Here is an 18,298-nt window from a genome sequence, read left to right as displayed (position 1 = left end):
ACACTGCGTTTTCCATGGCGGGCCCGCGGCATGTGGACTCTGTGTCCCATGGAGCGCTGCGGGGGGCCCGGCGCCCGGCCCGCGGCCCCGGCAGCTGGCGGCAGGGCGGCTAGTTCAAGTTGCCATAGCGGCGAGGTGAGGCGGGCGGAAGGTGCTCGGGGACAGGGCGGCCTCGCCTACGAGTGCTGTGCGGTGCGGGCTGGGGGTGCGGGAAGGGCCGCGGCCGGGGCGGTGTGTGGGAGGCGGCTGTCCGGCTTGGAGCGCCGCGGGCGGGAGGGTGGGCGCGGATGGGAGCGGCGGCCGCGGGGTGCCTCGGGACGCTCCGGAGGCCCGGCCGGCGGCGTGCCCGGAGCTGTACTGGGCTCCTGTCTGGGCCAAAGAACCAGGAGATTCTCAGAGTTGGAGTCGGGCGTTAGTGAAGTTCCCTGCGTGCCCGGCAGGAGGAGGATTTTCCGAGGGCATTACTTGCTTATGAAGAGTGCGAAGGAACCGTTTTCTGTGTTGTGCTGCTGAAGAGTGCTGGCAGCACGGTGTGACAAATTGATAATAAAATGGGGTACTGATTCCTGAAGGCACGATGGTGAAATATCACCATATGGGATCACCTTCCTGTCTTTTTCCAGACTCAATTACAAGCACTGAAGGAAAGGGCCTTTCAGGTGTCATGTTGTTCCTTTCCGAAATGATTATAATTTTCTTTTTTGTCGTGCTCAGTCTTAGCTATAAGGCTTCAACCATTCCTTTAACACTAGGTTAGTTACCTAGTGATAGATTAGTCTGTTTGGAGCTGAACAAATAAAACACTTGAGGAATAATCAGGTTGTGTACGCTGACTTCATCTTTTGTTTACTTGAGCTGAAGAGCTTGAGGTTGAGATTGTCAGCTCTACTTCTTACCTGGCAGATTTCATAAGTAGTCCTCAGTGAATCTGAAATGCTCTGCTTCCTACGGGAAAGGAAGATACTGAGTATTGATGCTTTTCATCAGTTCAGCAAAGGTTATGATCTGCTTGGGTAGAACTGAAAACCAGGAACAGCCAAATGATTCTTACTGTCCAGTAGGTCATATGTGCTGAAATTAGTGTAGCTTTTTGGAAAAAGTGATTAGCTTGTTTTTGTTTGTTTCAATTGATAGGCAGATGTGCATATGGAACATTTCTACAAATTTCTACTTCATTGTGATTTTTATTTTTTTAATCTAAAGTGAAACTTGCATAGTTCCTTTAAAAATGAGGATATTGCCTCATGTGAAAGAGTTTCTTCACCTTAAAAGTACTTGTGGTTCCTTTTAGGTTGTTCATGAGAACAAAGAGGAATGCTTAACCATAAATAGTAAGTTTTCTTCAGACAAAATGTCCTCCTTATCCTGTGCTTTCTTTTATTTTTACCCTGATTACTGACCTTTCTTCTGTGTTTTGGCTAGTATATATCTTAATGAGCCTATTTTTGGACAGCTGAAAATAAACCCATTAATCTTTCCTGCTGTAAATCTTTCTTTCCCTTTTTTCCTTCACTCATTGCTTTTCAGTAGTTGGGGCTGTTATGGTTAGGTCTACTTCTTTATTGGGTTTTGTTGAGTTATGTTTTTACAAAATTACAGTAACACCAGGATTATTCCGTGTTATTATTTGTACCAATGTTTTATTTATTTTATTTTTCTTTGTCTTTGAAAATATCCCATAATTTCTGTTTCCTAGTGTTTAGTGTTTATTCTTTTTCAGACTCATGAAGTATTCATTGCAGCTGACTAGAGTGAGGCACTGGAATAACAAATTCTGATACTATTAGTAAAATGTGTCTTAGTGAGGTGAGATAAGATGAGAAGAAAGATGAGGTTCAGAAAACATAAGAAATACTGATTTATTTGAGCACAGACTGAGCACATTGATTTGCTGTTCTTTCATGTTTGAAAGGTTTTTATCCAAGTCTGGGGGACAGACTTTTGCAACCTTTTGAAAATTAAATAAGACTTGGAAAAACATCAGGTTGCCTCTCTATAAAATATAATGTAAGATTTGAATCCATCCATGGTTTCTTTTGGAAATTTCAGCTCTCGTGGCTAGGAGAATGTCATCTTTACTGTCACTTTGGTGGTTTTTTTTTTTTGTTTGGTTTTTTTTTTTTTTTTTTTTTTTTTTTTGTTTTTTGTTGGCTACAGGGCTGCAAGAGTTTGCCAGTCTTTTCTTCTTTCACCAAGTCATTCCATGACCTTAAGGCAAACTGTTGCAGTGTGTAATAGTTTAAGAAAAAATTTCAATCTAACCTACCTTTTGAGGGTTGTTATTTTAATCAGTTACTATGTGACTTTACCATACTAGGCACAGCTGTCTGTATGTTTTTAGTAATTTCACCCATCTGATGATTGTTGACCTATTTTGCCTCTATCTTGCCATCCTTGAGATTGAGCAATCCCCATTCTGAAGACAGCTTAGTGAGTAGTGTGAGGTAAAGGAGAGTGGTTCTGCAGACCAGGAAGATTGCTAAAACATTGATGTCTCCACTCTGTGTTTGGGAGGGAGAATTTGCTTTGGGCTGTGATTTGATCATGGGTACTGAACATGTGGAAGCAGTGAGATTGCATATTTTGATTTCATTCGCTCCTAAGAGGCTCTGCCTTCTGCATCTTGACCCTGCTTCATAGTGTGAACAAAGGTGATAACTGAGGAGCAGTTGGAAGATCTGCTTCAAAAGTACATCCTGCTGACCCAAACCCAAAAGGCAAATGTAATCTGAGTTTATGAAGTTGCTTTGGGAATATTGAAGTGCAAGACTTAGTTACAGACAGGAATTAACATACATTACTTTTTCTGGTCTTCCTGCCTAGGCTTCAAGACACTGATGGCAGAGTCATCCAGTGATTCAGACAACTTATTTACAGGTCGGGTTGGAAGGCGGCCTTTGAGAGCATCCCACAGCAGAGCTCAGAACTATGGTGCTGAAGAAGTTACAGAGAAGATCCATACTTTAGCAAGCACTTTGCAGGTTGTTTACAAAATACAGCTTTAAAGTATTTATAGTGCCTGCATTTCTGTAACACAGGGTCAAATTTTAATTTCTAAAGTCGTGGAGTGTACTGTACAGATAGGAAACATTGCTTTCTCTGCCAGCCAAAGATGGTTTTGGGAAATAATTTATACTGCTTTTGAGTTGAAAGTGTGTGGTTTGTCACACTTTTATATAGATGCTCTATCAGACAGTAGTAGAATGTTGTTAGAAACAATGATGTATTGGGGAATACTATTTATAAAGTTAACAAACTGAGTAAGGGCAAATGAGCTTTGTTAGATTCTCACAAAAGACATGAAATTTTCCAGCAGAAAGTTTCAGCCTTGTCTTGGTTGTCTTTGTACTGTGAAAAATTTCCAGATTTCTAATAAATATGTAAGCGGTCAATACCTTCAGGAGAGAGCTTACATTTAAAATATTTTCTAGATGTGAAAAAGCACTCTGAGAAGTATTGTTTCTAAACTAGTAAGAGAGCAAGAAAAAGTGGATAGTGCAGAGGGAATATCTGTTTTGCAAATGGGAGGAGACATTTAGCTATCATGACACCATTATTGTTGGAGAATTCACTCACATTCTTCTTTAGTTGACAGTTCTGAACACCTAGAGTGAGTGGGTGTATGTTTTATTACTTATTGTTTGGCTAGCAATATTTTTTTCCTTTTAATATATGAGAAGAGAAAAAATCAATATAGAATGGTAAATTTAAAATTCAGAACTTCTTATCTGGAAAATAAACATCAATCTAGAAAAAATATAATAATAAGAATACAGTCTGACTAGTTTTTAAAAGGGATTCTTTGGTATTCTGATTCTGTCAAACCTCTTTCTAGCTGCTCTTCTGAAATTCTGATTTTAAGCTAATTGCTTTTTGTGGACTGCTTTTCAGCAGATCTTCCATCTGATCCAGGTGTTTATCTGGTCAGGAAATACTCATGCAGTGACCTTACCTAGTGTGTTCACCTTCAAAAACTTGTTATTTCTCAGATAACTATTCTGTTCTACAAGCAGATAATGTTAAGATTGTTGGATTAAAAGGATGTTTCTATAGAATGGTTGAAACTTGAAAAAACTTTTTATTTGATGCTGAGGCCTTACTGTTGTACTGAAATGATAGAATTTGGTTGTTTTTTTTTTTTTCCTTCTTCTTTATTTTCCTCCCTTTAACCATGCTGTATCCCTTCAGATTCTGGTTACTCGAATAGGATTTTGAATGCTTAGACCCTTTAGAAAGCATTTGTGTTTCAACTTAATCTTAGAAATCAATAAGAATAAAGACAACAGTAATGTTTGATTAGAGGAGGTTTCTATTTTGACTTTTTTCTAAAACTTTTTTATTTAAGGATACCAACAGAAATCTAAGACACGTTGACCATTTGCTGGGACAATACAGAGAATACAACAAGGAGCAAACCAAAGCAATAACAACTGTGAGCAACTTTCAGTTTATCTTAACTTTTTTGGTTTTTCCATTAGTAGAATTCGTTGCTTGGTATTGGTAAAAAAAAAACAAACTTGGTATTGATAGACAGAATATATAAGGAGTTAAGTAGCTGTAAACAGAATCTTTTAATATTTATTTGGGCAAACTAAATCATAATATAGTAATATGTTGTGTAATGAAACTCTGACAGGTTTTGTAGGCTTGTTACTTCTCTGGTTTATAAGCACCCAGTAGATGATGTTATGGTACTATGCAAGTACAAGATGTGTATCTGAAATACAGTATTAGGGAACATGTTTCTTTTTCAGGAAGAAGTGGTAAGATAAAAGCTGAATTACAGCAGGGAATGAGATTGTGATCATACTGGGGTAGCTTTTTTTCCTGTCATTCTACAACAGTTTCTGGATCTGTTGAACAGCTTGCTCTAAATTGCAGAAAGGATGAAAATTCTAAAATTAGTCTTCTCATTTTAGAAACTCAAAACTCAGACTTCTACAAACTTGAAAACAGGTGTCTTAGAGAAAACAAAACAAATTAGTGCTGTTAGGGCAAGAGAGGTTTACAATTTGATTACAAACAAGCTGCAGCATGTGCTGCCTTAAAACATATACATATGAAATGTAGAGTATTTTACATGTGAAGGTAGAGACAGTGAAGAAGCAAATGTGTAGAAAAGAAAGCTTGTTTACTTCAGAGGAAGAGATCAAACACTATATAATTCTGCAGGAGTAAAGCATCTATCTAACCATTGTTTACAAGCTTCTCTTAGAAAAAGGAGAACCTTTAGAAACTGATGTTTTGTGGATTGTCAAATAAAGGTGTAACAAGGCAAGTGGCTAAGAACCAAAGTTAACAAATGCAATTGTAAAAAAATGAGATGTAAGTTTGAAAAATGAAGAACTAATATTTGAATATAGCTAGTTCTGTACTCTTAAATGGGGAATGGCTTTCTTTTCCTGAAAGTAAGACTTCTAAAAGTAGCGGTTTCTGTAAAGCTGCTTAGGGATATTTGATAACCATGTAAAATTGATTCCAGGTAGGGCTGGTAGAAGAATTCCAGTAAAAAATAATTTCTTTGAAGTTATTTTCTGAATTTTGCAGAGCTGTTAATGAGCATTGCTGGCAAATAGGTCTTATTTGGGTTGTAGGAGATAAACTTTTGAGTTTTCATGGTGGTGCACCATGTGGCGCTCCACTGTTTTAAGAAACTTGATATTTGAAGCTGCCAATGTTGGAAGCATGTTTTGCTATAATTACAGGAATGTGATAGATATTGAGGAAAAGCTGTTATTAATTCATAGCTGTACTTGGCTTAAAAATAGATTTTATTCTCTTAAGAACTTTTAAATAAATAATATTTTCCATGCTTTTTAAAAAAAAAGTTAATATTTCAATAAATTATAACTTTTCTACAGTTAAAAGAAACACTGGAACAATCTATAGGTCAGTTGAGGAGCCAGCGACTAGCACGAAACTCTGGAATGAGAAGTGCATCTCTCTCAAGCTTATATCCCAGTGACCTGGATGGAGAAGGAACATCAGGTAAAATACTTGAAGGGCTTGAGTATGCTTGAATTATGTTGTATGGCTGTGTTATGCAAAGAGGAAATCAAGAAAAATGTGTAGAGGTAGTCTTATGGAAAGTCATCATTGATTACTTCAAAGAAACTGAGTTTAGAAATTTGGGAGACCTGCAGTAAGTTATGCAGTTGTTTATGTGGTAATTTTTTCCAGCTTTCTGTTTCTGTATTTTCTGCTGATATCCCAGGAGATCTAAATGAAATGTTAATTCTTTCAGCTGAGGAAATTAATTTTCCACTACATGAGTTGTAGGTACATACAAGTTAAAGCTAAATTCAAAAGATATTGCAGCTTCTGAAGCTTGCTTCACAGCAAAAAGGGAATTTAAATTTTAAATGCATGAGATTATGGATGTTTGGAAACAGTGGAAAAGAAAAAATCAGAAATTATTTATGACACACAAAACAATAGTTTTTTTTCCTTGTATGTCTCACAAAGTTCATTATATTTTGGGAAAAGGTATGTTTGGGAGGAGTATTCCTTTGAGAGGCAGTATTTGGTGTATTTTAGTAGAAAGCTCTAAAAATTTAATTCCTGTGTAAAAGCTGTGAAATATAATAGTTTGAAGCTGTGATAGATTCATGTGGAGGAAAAAGTGGTTGGTTGGGCAAATAAAATTTGAGGAAAAACTACTGCTTGAAGAAACAATTCCTTTTTCTAGAATACTTGTATGTCACGGGTAAGAAATGTTTCAAGTCAGAATATCCTGGGAAGAGCTAAGAGTCATATGCATGATATATAATTCAGTAGTTGTTGTCTGTAATGTGACCTAGAAGGATATTGTCAAGATTTGTGAAGCAAAATGAAAAATTTCCCATACAAAATTTTGTTTTCCTGCTTTTTTTTTTTTTTTTTTTTTTGTATCATATCTCCTGCAGGCAACCGCCACTTCCTGCCCACTTCTCCTCTCAGGGATTACGGAGACTCACAGGGCAATAAACACCGAAGGTCTAGATCTGCAAGCGTTCGGTTTGTCAGTGAGGCAGATAATGTGGAGCAGGTACAGAGCACTAATGGGAGCTGCTGTTCCAAACAGGCAGTATGGTTACTCTTTGAGAGTCAGAGAGTCTCAAAGACTCTTTGCTTTTACATTAAATGAGGTGATTCTGAGGATGCAGCTAAGAATGTTTCAGTTATGATTTGTGCTTTCAGTGTTACCTGCTTTTTTCATTAGGCAGTCACCTCTTGTATCTGTCATGAAGTTTCATGCAAATCATTATAGAGAAAAAGATGCAGATGGTGATATCAAAAGTAAAATATGAAAATAATCTCCGTACTTTTTAGGCTGTCTGATGACAAAGAAAAATAATCTCTGAATAGCCTGTTTAGTCTGGAGAAGACTGAGAGGGCACTTCAGTTAAGCATATTAATATCTGTAACATGAACGTCAAGAGGATGGTGCCAGTCTGTTCAGTGGTGCCCAGTCACAGGACAGGGAGAAATGGCCATAAACTAAAACACAAGAATTCCACCTCAGTGTGAGGGAGAGCTTTGCAGTGAGTATGGCAGAGCACTGGCACAGGCTGCCCAGGGAGGTTATGGAGTCTCCCTGTCTGGAGACATTCAGAACCCACTTGGACAAGTTCCTCTGTCACCTTTGCTAGGTGATGCTCCCTTGCAGGGTGTCACCATTGAGTCAGGAATGGATGAATGAGTGACACACTCCAGATCTCTTCAGGAGGCTAATAATAATTTTATTAGGAACCCATTCCTTTTTATACACTGCTCAGATACAGGTGGACCTAAAGGTGGTCCTTTAATCAACACACCTCACATGATTGGCTAATTAAGGAGACATGCTTTGGTAAACATTGTATGGGAAAACAACTGTTCAAAACACCAGCTGCAAGATTGTTTTAATTCTTTCTCTCAGCCTTCTCAAAACTCCCCAGAACAATTCTTGGGTAAGTTTATCTGACTTTCTCTCTCTGACCAGGTTGTCAGTATCCACAGCAGGGGGTTGGATGGGGTGACCTCCGGAGGTCCCTTCAAGCCAGTTAACATTCACCTTCGTGCTGAAGTTCAGTGAGGCTGTGGGAGGGGTTATTCTGCCTTAGTTAATGGTGTAGGGTCTTAATGCTTTTGCTTTAGTCCAATGTAGCTTGACTTGATTTTGAACCATGTAGTTCTTCATCTTAGTTCTTGGTCTGACCTGTGAGTGGGATAATTTGAGCCTGTATTTCAGGGAGATGATGGGAGGAGAAGATGTGTGTGCCACTGGTAATTTTCATATTCCTTAACCTGTATCTGTTGCAGACTTCAGAAAAAATAAATTAATTATCTTAATGGATAAGATTATAGTGTTTCTGTTACCCTACAGGTAGAAAAGAGATTTCAGTACCTGTTTTTGGTTTTTTCAGGCAGGGTGGCTAAACTTGGTTGAGTGAATCTGTGTAGACTAATATTACAGAAGCTGATTGTAAGGTATTCATATTTACTTTATTAAATCCGTCTCAGCTTCCATATAGTTTAAACTTAACTACAACATGTTTTCTCAGTTGACTTTTTGGGAAATGATAGAAATTTTAGACTTTTATTTAACTCTATTTCATTGTCTTTTTGATCTAGTTCTTCCCCCATTCCTTCCTCTCCCAAGGTAATAATCCTTGGAAGGAAATAATATTATATGGAAATCTCTCCTCCCAACTATCCAAAATCTTTAGGACTAATGTAGATTATTTCTACATATTCTACAAATATCTTGGAAATTTTATTCAAGGGAGTTCCCGAAATTCAGGAATTTTTTTTTTCTGGTTTTGATGATAACTGCTGGTTTATTCCTTATTCTTGCTTTTCAGTGAGTGAATGTGGCCTTTTCCTTTTCATTAACTATTTTGTAAGAAGAGTATAGTGCTTTGAGGAATGATGAACTAGAAGTAGCCATTGATCACGATTATAGGTAGAAATTACACCAGAGATAAAGCTGTACTGCTTAAGTAAAGTTGTGGCTTTTTCTTTTTTCTGCAACCACTGTCTCTTTATTCCCATTCTGACTTTTTCTGGCTGAAGTAATTTTTCATCCAAATGGTCTTTTAACACATTTAAGTCCCTCTCCTTCGTAGCGCATACATTTTGAAAATACAACATGTTATTTCAAAGTCTCTCAGGTCAGGTGGGTATTTATGGTTAATCGCACAGGATGGGTAGTAGTGCCTGTGTCTGAATGTTGAGGGCAGTCAGCTTGGTTGTGGAAGATCCAGGTTTAAATCTAGGACACAGAACAAAGGAATATTATAAATTAGGGTTTTTCATAACGATAGTCTTGGCCATGGAATTGTTGACAGCAATAGGTTGCATTAGGATTGATTAACTGTCACTTTCTCTTCCATGAAGAATGAATGACCTATTCATTTATTTATTTGTCTTCTAAAACTTTGATGATAAATTAGGAGCCTGCTAAATGGGCAAAATAGGAGGTTTTTCAGAAAGTACTTTTCAGAAAGAAGATGTGTGGGGTTTTTTTTGATTTATTTTTTTTTCCCCCAAGGTCTGAAAAAGAGTATAAAGTCTTGGGCAAGGTAAAATACCTATTCTTGGTAGTTCCTGAATATATTATACTGTTCTGCTTGTTTCATTTCAAGTTCCTATGTAATCTATTTATGGTGGCATATATAGCTGGGCAGAACTTTGTTTTACCAATACTAGTATCTATTAATATGAAATATGTCTCTCCTGAACATTACTTGTTCAGATATTTCAATTTGTTTTGCATTAAGTTAAAGAGGTGGTATAGTGTCTAAGCTCTAAACCACAGAAAAAGAAACATAGTTAGGAAACTTGCTTTAGAAAATAAAGTACTGAAAGTTAAACTACAGTGAGCAAGTATTGTGAAGGGTGGATTGAAATAGAAGTGCATAAGCCTCATCCAGTCATCCAGGCTCAACTACAGTTCATGGAGTTTTATTTCTTTTTGTTGTTATTTTATTTGCTTTATTTAAAAAATTGTGTATATGTGTAGATATGTATTTTTGGAATATCACAGAAAAAAGCATTCCTAAGCCTTGGAATAATTTCTGTACTTTCATTTACAGCTGCATTCTTTCCACCAGTCTCTTCGAGATCTCAGCAGTGAACAAGTTCGCCTGGGAGATGACATCAGTCGCGAGCTTTCAAGAAGAAATCGGTATAAACAGACTATAACTCCGTGTGGAGAACAGTGTGGAAAAAAATTCTTAAACTCCTTTATTTCAAAAAATAATTTTGGGGAGAATGAGTGATTGTGCAACATGTAGATGAAAGCAGGATTATGAAGAAAAATACTGCAGAAGATGACATAAAACTGCTTGTTTTATGTCATCTTCTGCAGTATTTACAAATGTAAATAACACCTACCAATTCTAATTTGTAAAATATATGCGGCTTTCCTCAGCTTTTTCAAATATAGGCACAAAATGACAAGGTCTAGGAGATTTCTTTTATTATAGCTTTGCTCCTAGTTTGTTCTTATTACTGAGTCCCTTCGGGGCAAGCTCTCCTGCAGGCCATAATGTATATACTTTCTCAACATGTGGTGCTTTATTCAATAGCAATAACAGGAGTTAGACTGTTAATTCCTAGGAGGAAAGGACTGTTTAAAAGGATGTGTAGATGTGTTCATAATTTTTTACTTGTTGACCTGATACCTGGCTGATACTTAGATGGTCTGTTTCTTCACTTGAGGAATGGGAATGCTTTCTATCATGAATGTTCCACTTGAGGCTTGTTTCTCATTATGCTATAAATTATTATGAATGGGCTATGGAGCAAATTGAGGTAGCAAAAAATTTTGGGGGGATTGTTGCTGCTTAAAATTATCATGGGTGTTGCTTAGCTTTTGCACTGTATAATATTGTCTTACTTATATTTTTCTATGAAGGACTGATGCTGAATTAAGAAAGACTCTAGAAGAATTGTCTGAAAAGCTCACTGAGTCCCAAAGACAAGAAACGGTGAGTGTGACTAACGTGAAAAGGATTATTTAAATCTCATATTCTAAACAAGATGTGGGCTTCTAGTTTAATGTATCTGTTGGTAATTGGTATAACATACTGATACGTATATCTGAACATGATCTTATTTGGGCTTCTATAGGTTGTTGAAATGTTATCCTTTGATAATGAAATCAGCAAGACAAGTTTTATATTTCAGGTGCTTGTTTTAACTACAAGTGTTTTACAGGTGTGTGTATTGTGAATTTTTCTGTTTCAAAATTCACAGCCTTTGAGAAAGCTGCTTTTTAACTTTGAACATTGGTTTGAATGATGTTATAGTTGTTGGAGGTACCTTTGGAAAGATACAAGCTTTCCCATGTTATGATGATAAATACTATTGTTTCTTCTTCCTCCATCCCTCCCTCCCTGTTCTTTTCAATCCTTATCATCTGTGTAGCAAAATGGAAGGAGTCTCTTTGTCTTGTACTCTTCTCTAAATGCTTCCTAACAAAATGTAGCAAAGGAGGCAGGGCAGCAATGACAGTCTTTTCTTTTTTGTCTCCTGTATCTGCTGGAACCAGACTAACTGCACTCTCTTACTTAAATCTGAGAGAGATCTGCTATTGAGATTGAAGTCAAACAGCATATTGCTGTAGGAACAAGAGAAGTTGAGAATCACCCCAGTAATGAGTAGGTGAGAATTTGTAGGTAGTTCTTGAGTGTATGCTTTATGTAAGCATTTACTGTGATACTAGTAGCAAAGCTGACTTTTCAGAGTAGGTGTTATATGTGCATATTTTCCTGTGGGTGATTTGTCTTGCTCTAAAATCACATGAATTAGTACTAAATGCTCTGTCTAGGGCTGTAATGATGTGTTTGTCTCTGATAACAATAAAGTTGGCATGGACCACTTGCTGGTACCCCCAGACTTAATAAATATACTTGTGTAAATTCATGTTTCTAGATTAAATTGGACATTGATTCAAGGTACACTATCTGTACAAGTCATGTTCTTGATATGATACAGTCCATCAGGGAAAGAAGACTTGCCTTGTCAGCCTTTGTAGTCTGACAAAGCCCATCAAAATATGATGGGATTGTCTTTGTTAGATTGTTAATTTTGATTTCTCCTAGTAGCCTGGTAGGATAAAGTAAGTTTATCTGATAAAGAGTTCTCGATACTTGGAAAATGCTGTGTTTTTCTTGTAGCAGACTTCTCAGTATACTTATTTTTTTTCTCTTTCATGTACCAGGAAATTAGCAAACTCAGTTTTAACCATGGTGATTCTCAAGAAAATAGCTGCTACAGCTGTCTGCATTACAACTGTTCAGTGCCATTGTGTGAGAGAAACAAACCTTCCTCAATCCTCTGGAATGGAGGCATCCACTGTCTGTTCATTAATGAAAGAAATAACTGGCTCTTTGACCTCCTACAGTAGGGTTTCAAGATATGAAATGGAAGGTTACAACTTTTGACCTGAGAGAAGCAAAAAATGAGAGAGGTGAGGTATAACAAGGAAGTCTTCTGTAGAATGTTAATGGTAAGGGCAATATCAGAAGAGTAAGTCTTTTAGTTGGGAGGGAACATTATAATGCAATAAAGCTATGAAAACGGAAATATTTACTGATATTCTTTCAGTGAAGACACAAATGCTGCAGTAAGCTGCAGTGAAATGATTTTGTTGTGTAGGACTAGTAAGAATTCATCTGGACTATTCTGCTTATTGATGATGACTGACTTAATAAAGAACATCATAAAGCCAGATGGAAAGAAGACTGGAAAGAGGAGAGGGGATAAAAAGAAAAAGGGGAAAAATAAAAAAGACCACTAATTCAAAGACTTGCTGGAAAAGATAGAAGAATAGCTGGGGTTCAGTTTGCAGAAGAAACAGGTCATTAGGAAGGATCTAGCCATGTATGATGAATGGCCAAAAAGTGGAAGTTTACTGTACAATATAAGAACAGAAAGTCATCTAATGATAGTTTTGTACAGTAGAAGTCCAATCACCTGTGAGTTAGGGGCTTCTTGGCCTGGAAGTGATCTGTCTGCTTTCTGTACTGAGAAATACTCCCTCTGTGGATTTCTTTTTTGGAACTTGTCCAGTCTTTGTTATAACTTGCATATCTTTATGATCTTGTCTTATAGCAAGGGGTTCTCAAAATAGATTATATATATTGTGTGAGAAGCTGCTGCTTTTTTGCTGATCTGGTTTCTTGGGTATTTTTTTGATTATTTTGTTTATGTGTGTTTTGGTTTATGTGTTTTTTCTTGGGTTTCTTTGTTAGTTGTAGGGTGTTTATTTGTTTGGGTTTTAAATCTAATTTTTCATCCCTAATTCTAACTTGGGAGGTTGTTCAGTTTCTTCAGAGGGTTTTCAGAGTGTAACTTTTCGAGCCAAAAAAATTCTGACTTAATGCACTATTGTGTTCAGCCAGTTCCCCACCACTTAAAAACCCTGGTGGTAGCAACATTGTGCACTGCTGCTTTACCAGGGCTCCCTGATCCTAAGTGTGGATCTCTTGCCCTTGTTCAAAGCCTAGTGATCTCCTATTACCTGATGAGGCTGGCAGAATCAGTGAGATATAGTAAATGCGAAAAAGAGGAATTTAGTATGGATATCAAGAATAAAAATAATTCTGATGGTATGCATAGCAAAGCATGCAATTAGAGTGCATGTAGAAACTAGGGTCTGTTATTGTAGATATTTGACATCCTTTCGTATGTGTATGCATTTAGGAATTTTTCTAATGAGATTGCTTAATTCAGGATTGATTTGCATTGGTGAAAGTGAGTTGGGTAAGACATAATACCTTTTTTCTCAAAACTTCCTTATGCAAATTTGTTCAGAAACTTTTGTCCTTAGTGCCTTTAGGCTTGGGAGCGTTTATCACCTCGAGGATTGCCATCCTTGTATTTATATTCTGCTGTATGATTCTTGGCAATAAATTGTCAACTTGAAATCTTGGTAATTTCACAGGATGAGCTCATGGTAGAAACATTCTTTTCAGTTCAGTGTCCTTAAGTCCTTTTTTTTTTAGAGACATGTATCTAAATTCTTACTGTTTGGTGTATTTGGGGCTGTTTGAAAATTGCCTGAATGATAAAGGTCTAAGTCACTACAGTTCTTCTGAGTCACTAGTTCAGAATTTATTTTTTATAAAGGTTTATGATTCTTAGAGCATTTTGATGCTGCATTTGAGTACTTTAGGATTCAAACATTGCAATCAAAGCACAATATTTTACCTGTAAAGAGAGCTTTTCCATGCCAATATAAAAAACAGATGACATTGAAGGTGGTGACTCAAGCATTGCTGGATGCCTGTTTCAAGTCAAGCTCTCTTCATGGCCTTGTACTTGAGAATTTATGTGCCGTTTAGCTAAAAAGCCTTTCTGGTTCTTCAACTCTCTATATCAGAATCTCTTTCTTAGCTAGACATTTTGTGAGTGAGATTCCTTTGTTCTTGAAAAGGGTTTGGATGTTTGCTAGACAGGCATATAAGCAATCAAAAGAATATTTACTTTATGGTTATATAACATAGGCCTCTTGGATATTTTGTTGCAATTGCTTGGGTAGAAGCACATCTCAAATAGCACAAGATGCTGATCTTTATACATAAAAAGCAACTTCATCAGAGCACAGTTTAGTTAAAATTAAGTAGATGCTTAATTGAGATGGTGCTGTTATGAAGTGATGGTAGACTGTCTCTGGAAGAGGACAAGACTGTCAAGTGAAATGGGTCTTACATGGAGTTACTGTGGTTATGATACCTCATAGAGCCAGGATTATTGTCAGATAATGAACTGTCTCTCAGGAGATCTGGTATAAGCTTTTTTGGTGCTGCACTGGTGACTTGTAAAAGTTAGAAGGCATATTATCATTTGCCACGGGGAAAAAGTTTAACAATATTTAAAGTTACATCTCTGAAAAAAGTTTGCTCTTTTGTGATTGTAATACTCCCATTTCAAGTATGCATTGATGATAAAATGAGTCAGAACAAGAACAGTAGCAAAAGTCTGTTGAAATAATACATTTCCATTAGCAGGGCTTTTGCACTAGAAATAACAGTGGAAAGCTGAAAAACAGGTCAGAAATTCAATAAGTAGGATGGTGCTTTTTGTACAGTAAGCATCCAACATCTTCCACGAGATTATATTTAGCTGCATGACTTAAATGTCACCCTAGCTTTAAAAAGGACAGTCTGTTCTTTGTGTTTAATTGTGGGGGAGGGGAGGAACTTTTTGATAGAAGCAAAATCTATGAAAACAGATTAAGCTACCTGAAAGCTGTGTGTGGAGACAGCTCTAGTATCATCATTATTATTCAGATAGTCTGTTGCTAAAAATGCATGCTTGAAATCACATTCTAATATGTTCTGAATGCAGTAATTTAGTGCTAGTATTTCATGTCATTGTGTAGAGTCTCTATATTCTTTGTACTGTCCTTTGGTGAAGCACTTGTCTACACTAAGATTTTTGATAACATTCAGAGGTCAAGATACGTACTTTGTTGGTAGAAGTGTTGTTCTGAGTTGGGTCATTTGGGACAAAGGAAGACAAGTATGTTTTTAAGTTTATTCTGCATGTACTATTTAATAAATTAACTGTTTCTAATTATTTTTTTTAAATCCCTGCTGTTGTATGCCACAGCCTCTGTGACAATCTTAGGAAAGTCAGAGAGGCTACAAAAACAGGGAACATAATTCTTGTGGGACATTAAAGCCTTGCTGAAGTGTAAAGGTGTTACCAATACTATACCAATATACAAAATATGGGAAACAAATAGGAGTTATAAGTAGCATAAAAATGTTTGGTGGTTTGTGTTGGTTGTGTTTTTTTTGGTGGGTGTGGTTTTTTTTTGTTTGTTTTTTTTTTTTTTAATTAAAGAGGATTATGTCTGCAGCTGAAATTTCCGTGACAAATATTATGATATATAATCCGTCTGTTTTAGTACCTTGTTAGAAACAATACAATTGTATTCTGGAGTGAGCTGAAGGAAGTCAGAGGCAAGGCAAATCACCTCACAAAGTTACTGTCTTACTTGTTCTGAGTTAATGATAACTTATAATGAAATCTGAACTTCGTAGGAATCTAAAGCCTGTTTAGTGCTGCCTTGTGTCATGTTATCTGCTGTGCATGCTAGACCCATGACAGTGAAGAAGTTACTGAACTCTCCTTTGGAATGTCATCTTTGGGGGTGATGCTGCTTTTGAATCTTCTGTCAAGTCAAAATTGTATGTTTTCTTTCTTAATACATTAAATTAGTGCTTAATAGCACTAAAGCTATTAAGAAAGTGCTTCATTGAAAAAGGTTCATGAGAGAGCTGAGAAAGCTTCTGTCTTCAGAAGCTCATAGTCAAAACTTTTTCAAGAAATGTTAAAACATTACTGTTTCATTTCTTTATGTTAGATATGTATGGGGAAAAAGATGACAGTTTATTTCCTTGGTTTCAGCAAAGATATAACAAATTTAGTGACAGTGTTATTTTCTGTTCCTACTACACAGTATCGTTGTTTCTGGTAGGTGGAGTATTTTATGAATTCTGAGAAGTAACGCTAAGTGGTACTTGTCAAAACAAACATTGCGATGTGGTCTTCATCTTTTTTTATATATTAGGTTTAGTAAGTAATTTTTCTGGAGTATAGCTGCAGAGCTTTCATAGCTTCATGAAAATGTGTGGTTTGATGCAGTACCAGGCATCTCCTGATGGTTTTAGGAAAAAATACAATATTCCAGACTGTAAGCTGACTGTTCATCTGGTTGCACAAACAAGAAATGTTTTCTGAGAGATGTATTCTGTTGTGAAGAAAAAGAATGTTTTGTTCATTAAGCCTTGTGAAGCCCAGATCATAAGTGTAGCCTTGATTGTGTTTCTGTTACTACATAAGTTGTGTTGCTCATGGTAAAATTTTCTATGCATGCATATGCCTAGTGCTAATAGGAGTGTGCTTAGCAGAGAAAGATAATTTACGTCCACATACATCAAAAGCTAATAGTTGAATGGTGCTTTATTTTTTATCTTTTTTTATCTCTATCTTTCTCTGTTTATCTAATTATAATTTTGTAATGGGTATATTGCTTTCTAGTGTTTTAAAATAATTAGTTTTAAGGTAGGGAGGAAATTATCCATAAGTATTTTTCTTACTAATCTTTTACAAAATAAATTTATTTGCTGCCTCAAGAGGGTGCTGTCTGCTAGCAGCTTGAATTGCAAAAGTGAAGTAATTCTGGCATTCTAGTCTGTTTGAACTTTTATGTTCGTAATCCAAGTTGCTTTAATAAACACCTGGTGTTGTTTGTATTAGTTTCTACATGGATTCACAAAATACTGGGAAAAATGCTTAAAGTGATGTAATCATTTTGTGTTGTTACAGTCATTCTCATGTATTTAGTTCATGTTTACTACTTTTTACTCACAGATTTTGGATCATGAAAGAGGCAAACATTGGTCTGTTTTGCAGGCTGGAGATGTGAAAGAAATGCCCTTCCAGAGGTTAATCAGGCTTGTGACAGAGAAGCTATGACTTTTGTATTGCAACTTCGCATTAGACTTCTCTGAGCTTGATAATGAGATATTTAACCCTTGAGTAGAGCCATCACTGTAGAGAAAAATGTGCATACACATAAAGGAGAATACTGCCAACAAGATAACAGTTTGGTTCCCTGCCTGAGTACTTCTGGAGTACTGACTGCCATAACTAATTATTTTCTCTACCATTCTAAATCTGCTTTAATAAAATACAAATTATGTTCTCTTTTCATTTTGCCCCATAATCTGTTTACATTTTTGCCATTGATATTTTCACATGTATTAAACAGCATGTGTTTTTTCCTTTTGAAGGTATCAGAACGAGTAGAGAGGAGACTTCAGGAGATAGAAGAAGAGATGCGTGCTGAAAGACAGCTGGTAGAAAGGCGCCAGGACCAGCTGGGCCATGTGTCCCTTCAATTACAGGAGGTAGGCAAACAAAAGCTTCCCTTGGATTTAGGATTTAGTTAGGAATGTCTGGCATTTGTGAGCCTTTACCTGATAAATTGGCAGAAGTGCTCATATCTTGGGCACATGTTTTTACTCTCAGTCCAGCTCACATTGTTTTGATGACCAGATAATACCAAGCACAGTCTCAGTCCTTCATTATATTGTCTTTACTATATTTAGACCTTTTTGGTAACTGCCACAAATCTTCTAAGAACCTACCCCCTATGCCCTTCCTGAAAACCTAAGCAAACAAAAGCAAGTCATTAGCTGGGCTTTTTCAGTTAAAAGGTATTATTTTCTAAAAGGTAAACTTTGCTTGCTCATGCAAACAAACACTTTAATTTATTCGAACAAGCAATCTAAAGCACTGTAGTGGCCAAACA

The 18,298-nt window shown here is 36.6% G+C and overlaps 1 protein-coding gene across 7 annotated transcripts in view; it reads left to right on the top strand.

The window, feature by feature from the left end:
* CEP128 (centrosomal protein 128) overlaps positions 1-18,298 on the top strand; it is a 98,757-nt gene continuing 80,459 nt past the window's right edge. For 4 of the 7 annotated variants that reach the window (XM_018907360.3, XM_050975208.1, XM_050975206.1 and 1 more), the window contains exons 1-9: positions 15-135; positions 1,292-1,331; positions 2,824-2,981; positions 4,346-4,432; positions 5,862-5,988; positions 6,906-7,027; positions 10,059-10,150; positions 10,883-10,955; positions 17,778-17,894. In XM_018907360.3, coding sequence (XP_018762905.3) covers positions 31-135; positions 1,292-1,331; positions 2,824-2,981; positions 4,346-4,432; positions 5,862-5,988; positions 6,906-7,027; positions 10,059-10,150; positions 10,883-10,955; positions 17,778-17,894 — 921 coding nt within the window. In that variant the 5' untranslated portion in view covers positions 15-30. Of the gene's footprint in view, positions 193-1,291; positions 1,332-2,823; positions 2,982-4,345; positions 4,433-5,861; positions 5,989-6,905; positions 7,028-10,058; positions 10,151-10,882; positions 10,956-17,777; positions 17,895-18,298 lie in introns of all 7 variants that reach the window. The other 3 variants (XM_030240554.2, XM_030240555.2, XM_050975207.1) reach the window with 3 other exon arrangements.

Source organism: Serinus canaria, chromosome 5 (genome assembly GCF_022539315.1).
Source record: "Serinus canaria isolate serCan28SL12 chromosome 5, serCan2020, whole genome shotgun sequence".
In the NCBI taxonomy this organism is placed as follows: Eukaryota; Metazoa; Chordata; class Aves; order Passeriformes; family Fringillidae; genus Serinus; species Serinus canaria.
Note: the sequence above shows the minus strand (reverse complement) of the source record. Positions and strands in the feature narration are given on the sequence as shown.